The sequence below is a fragment of the Tachysurus fulvidraco genome, chromosome 7 (assembly GCF_022655615.1).
Source record: "Tachysurus fulvidraco isolate hzauxx_2018 chromosome 7, HZAU_PFXX_2.0, whole genome shotgun sequence".
Classification (NCBI taxonomy): Eukaryota; Metazoa; Chordata; class Actinopteri; order Siluriformes; family Bagridae; genus Tachysurus; species Tachysurus fulvidraco.
The window spans coordinates 18,909,555-18,914,554 of NC_062524.1; the positions used below are offsets into that span (position 1 = coordinate 18,909,555).

Genomic DNA, 5,000 nt, shown 5'->3' on the forward strand with positions numbered 1-5,000 from the left:
GTTGGGCTTCAGGTTGAGATAGAAGTAACATTGTAAGGTTATAGTTCCTTAAGTCCTGAATCTGCTCGTCTGTTTGGTGTTCTGAGTGCGTGGGGTGTTTGATTAGACTTAAATTGCAGCTCATTTTGGAAAAAATAGAAATTTATTTGTCACCTACGACAGATCAGGTCATAATGATCTAACGGTATCGTTCCTGCAATATAAAGGCTGTCTTTGTAATACGCTTTTACTGTGAAGGTTCAAAAATAAATAAATAAATAAATCTAATTTTAATGTGTCACTTTGACCCATACAGAACATCAGGGTTAAAAGTATAAGCAGGTCTTTCTGTGCTCCGGATTGCATTACAGTGTGTATCCACAGATCTGCTTCTGTAAATGTGGAGTTCTTTTACTGTCAACACACTAATGGATTTATGGGTCAGAAGGTTAGTCACCCAATCAGCAGCGGTGTTTATGGTGGCCGTGTGATAATAGCGAACACCCGAGCGTTCTGTGTGGGTGCGTGTTTTTTGTGTGTTGGTATTTTTCGTTCTTTCAGAAACCCCAGAGCACCTCAGTGTTCGTTTTAACCCACTTTCCATTACAACAGGAAATAAACTTCTTGTGTCCAGATTTGCCGGCATTCATATTCTCCCTGTTCTTCTGGGGTTTCCTCTGAGTTCTCCATGTTCTTCTGGCATTTCCTCTGGGTTCTCCTGGGGTTTCCTCTGGTTTCTCCGGGTTCTTCTGGGGTTTCCCCTGGGTACACCGGGTTCTTCTGGGGTTTCCCCTGGGTACACCGGGTTCTTCTGGGGTTTCCCCTGGGTACACCGGGTTCTTCTGGGGTTTCCCCTGGGTACACCGGGTTCTTCTGGGGTTTCCCCTGGGTACTCCGGGTTCTTCTGGGGTTTCCCCTGGGTACTCCGGGTTCTTCTGGGGTTTCGTCTGGGTACTCCGGGTTCTTCTGGGGTTTTGTCTGGGTTCTCCATGTTCTTCTGGGTTCTTCTCAAAGTCCAAAAACAAGCATTCTAGTACGATATACATTTCTAAATTGTCTGTAGTGTCTGTGAAATTGCGCTCAAAGATGGAATGGCATGGTACCCCCAATCCTCCAGCAGAAACCCCAGGTTCCCTAAGACCCTGTGGAGGATAAGCGCTCGAGAAGATGGATGAATGAACGTCCTGATGTGTAAATGTTTTGGATTTGAACTGAGACAGATGGGTCACAGTTGAGACTCAGATCCTGCTGAACCAACATGTGCTTTCTATCACTCTTTGTTGGTATGTGTGTGAGTGTGTGTGCGTGTGTGTATCGAATGTTAACTGAATTTGGCTTTATGTACTGGAGAACTGTGATCAATATGTTTAACCCCATTAGTGTGTGTTTGAAGGTGTGTTCAGTCTCTCTCCCACACTTAACATAGACATACATTAAAATTAAACTGGTATGAACGACTGTCAGAGAAAACAAATCAACACCTTCCGACCAATCGGATTCCAGAATTCAGCAGAGCTGTGGCATCAGTGCCATAAACCTTCCACCTTGACAGAACCCAGTTTTTCCATAGTTGTAGAGTATGCCATTGTGTGTGCGTGTGTGTGTGTGTGTGTGTGTGTGTGTGTGTGTGTGTGTGTCTGTGTGTGTGTGTGTCTGTGTGCTGATATAGACATACGGATGTTGTCGGTGCTCTCCTGGATGGTGTCAGTCTTGAGCAGGTTGTCGGCGAGCATGAAGGCAGCCGTCTCCACCGTGTCCAGCAGCATGGTGGCACAACGCAGCTGATCCATCACTGACAGCGCCTTCCATGCAGGCTGAGCGCGTTCACACAGCAGGTTATTCACCGTCTCCACCATCGCCTGCAGGAGCGAGAAAAATACAGAGATGAAATGAGAGACTGCTTCAGTGCCCTAGAGATGAGTAAAGAAATAGAGACATATATATGTATACATATATATATATATATATACACACACACACACACACACACACACACACACACACACACACACACACTAGGGCTGTAAGAACACATTTTATTGTATGTATACTATTCAAATTTTTTACATTCAAATGTAAATGGACAAATACACAATGGATTTGACAAAAAAAACTTTTTCTAAAGTCCTCGACCCCGAGTTGAGCAAATGACGTCCAATCATCACACGTGAACATTCATCATCCCACGTATCTGATTCAACATCCCATATAACACTGATTAACAGTTCACTGCTGCATTATTCACTGAGATCTACAAAAACACACTTTCCCAACCTTCTTTTACCCCAGTTCTGTGATAAAGTTGTACAATTTAAGAAAATCCTATCTATCAAATTTATAAGCGCCTAAAATATAAAGTTGAGTATCCTGTGTCCTAATCGGAAACAGACAGAGTCACTTTGTCTGTGGCTGATGCTCAAACGGAGGTCTATTACACCCCTTGTGTGTTATGTACAGCCCCAGAGCTGGATTCCTGCAAACTTCTGTGATTTATTCGCTCCAACACAATATTTATAATATTTATAATATTTTTCTGGTGCATTGTAGGAATTTTGCTAAAGATGGGTCCTTTCATTAATTGATTAAAAAGCCCAAAATGTTCATGTTACACAAAATGATGGAAGGTAAACTTTGTGAGCTTCTGTTTGCTTTGTTTAGTATTCAGATGAAACATGTAACAGACTCACACAAGCATCACAGACTTCACATATGTAAATATATATATATGCAGCTGTCTGTCTACATGCCTGTCTGTCTGTCTGACTGTGTCTCCTGTCTGTATGTCTCTCTGTTTGTCTGTCTGTCTTTTGTTTGTCTGCCTGCCTGCATGTCTGTCTTTATGTCTGTATGTCTCTCTGCTTGTCTGTCTGTTCTTTTTGTATGTCTGTCTCTCTGTTTGTCTGTCTGTCTCTCTGCTTGTCTGTCTGTAGGTCTCTGCTAGTCCGTCTGTCTACCTGCCTGTCTGTCTCTCTGCTTGCCTGTCTGTCTGACTGTCTGTCTGTCTCTCTGCTTGTCCATCTGTCTGCCTCCCTGTCTCTATGCTTGCCTGTTTGTCTGTCCGTCTGTCTGTCTGTATGTCTCTCTGCTTGTTTGCCTGCCAGTCTGTCTCTCTGCTTGCCTGTCTGCCTGTCTGTCTGCAAGTCTTCCTGTCTGCCTTCTTGTCTGTATGTCTGTCTGCATATCTGTCTGCACATCTGTCTCTCTGCTTGTCTGCCTGCCTGTCTATCTGTCTCTCTGCTTGCCTATTTGTCTATCTGTATGTCCTCTATCTCCCTGCTTGTCTATCTGTCTGTAGGTTTGTGTATAATAGTTTAGACCACATCATTTTTACTGTGCAATCGATGAGATGTTGTAATACAACACATTGCTCAACACTAACAGTTTCATTCTCAGGCTATTGATGGATGCAGGAGCGAAGCCTCCCATCTAATATCACATCTGATACCTTCACCGCTTTATAGATTGTGATGGTCTTATTTGAAAAAGAAGCAGAGTTTTTTTTTTACCCACAATGCTTTATGATATGATACGAAAACCAAACTGCAAGCTAATCATTAAGGCAGAAAATGCAGAATGGACAAGACTCGCTAATCTGCTCCAATAAGAGACAGGATTCTCTGTGGACCTTGTGAGTTTAACAGCCTGCGCTGGTATCTGTGGATGATGTGCTGTGTGTTTTAATAAACCTGAAACATATGCAAGAATTATTATTTTAAAGGAAAAATAAGAAGGAATTCAAAAAGTATTGGATAAGTGAAATTGGTTTTGACAGCATGAGGAGACGGTGTCACCCATCTGGCGCCTGAACTTCACAATGAGGATAGATTTCCCATAATGCTCAGCCTCGCCATAAAGCACTTACATCTTCTCCGTCTGGGCAAGACATTAATATCTTTCTCACTTTCACTCGCTCTCTCTTTGTCTGCCACCACACACACACACACACACACACACACACACACACACACACACACACACACACACACACACACACACTCTCATATACACACACATACATTCTCTCATACACACACACACAGATACATACACACATACACACAATCTCTCTCTCTCTCATACATGCACATACAGTATAAACATACACAAACACACTCTCTCTCACACAAATATACACGCACACACACTCTGCCATACACACACACACACTCTCATGCATACTGTACACACATGCACTCTCTTGTACACTCATGCATACGCACACAATCATACAGGCTCTCTCTCATACATACACACACACACACACACACTCTCATGCATACACAGACGCACTCTCTTGTACACTCTAGCACCTCTACACACAAAATCATACAGAGTCTCTCTCTCTCTTATATATACACACACACACACACATACTGTACACACACACACACACACATACTGTACACACACACACACTCTGTCATGCATACACACACACAGAATCATACAGAGTCTCTCATACATATATAAACTCTAGCACATATAAACATACACAAACAAAACAAACAGACACACACTCTCTCATACATTCACACACACACACACACACACACACACACACACACACACACACACACACACACACACACACACTCATAAGAACACATACTGTACGCATTCTATCTCTCATACATGCACATGTATACACACACACTCTGACTCTCTCTCTCTCTCTCTCTCTCTCTCTCTCTCTCTTTCTGTCTCATACACACACTATTGCTCTCTCGTACACACACACACGCCATGATAGTATGTGATTATCTTATGTGTTGAAATACTGTATAATATGTTCATGTAAAAACAGCTCCGCAGGGAATGTGCGACACTGTGAAAATGAGAGCAAGAGCAATCTCTCTCTCTCTCTCTCTCTCTCTCTCTCTCTCTCACACACACACACACACACACACACACACACACACACACACACACATAGACAAATACACACACACATAACTGTTGTTGTTTCTGTACGTAAACAGTGCCGCACACCTAACACGATTTTTTTTTCCAAATGAAATTAC

General features: G+C 42.7%; 1 protein-coding gene across 5 annotated transcripts in view; it reads right to left on the reverse strand.

Moving 5' to 3' along the window:
* The window catches only part of adgrl3.1 (adhesion G protein-coupled receptor L3.1), a 167,486-nt gene that overhangs the window by 46,838 nt on the left and 115,648 nt on the right, over positions 1-5,000 (reverse strand). For all 5 annotated transcript variants that reach the window (XM_047816555.1, XM_047816554.1, XM_047816553.1 and 2 more), the window contains one exon: positions 1,655-1,838. In XM_047816555.1, the coding sequence (XP_047672511.1) occupies positions 1,655-1,838 (184 nt within the window). The remainder of the gene's footprint in view (positions 1-1,654; positions 1,839-5,000) is intronic.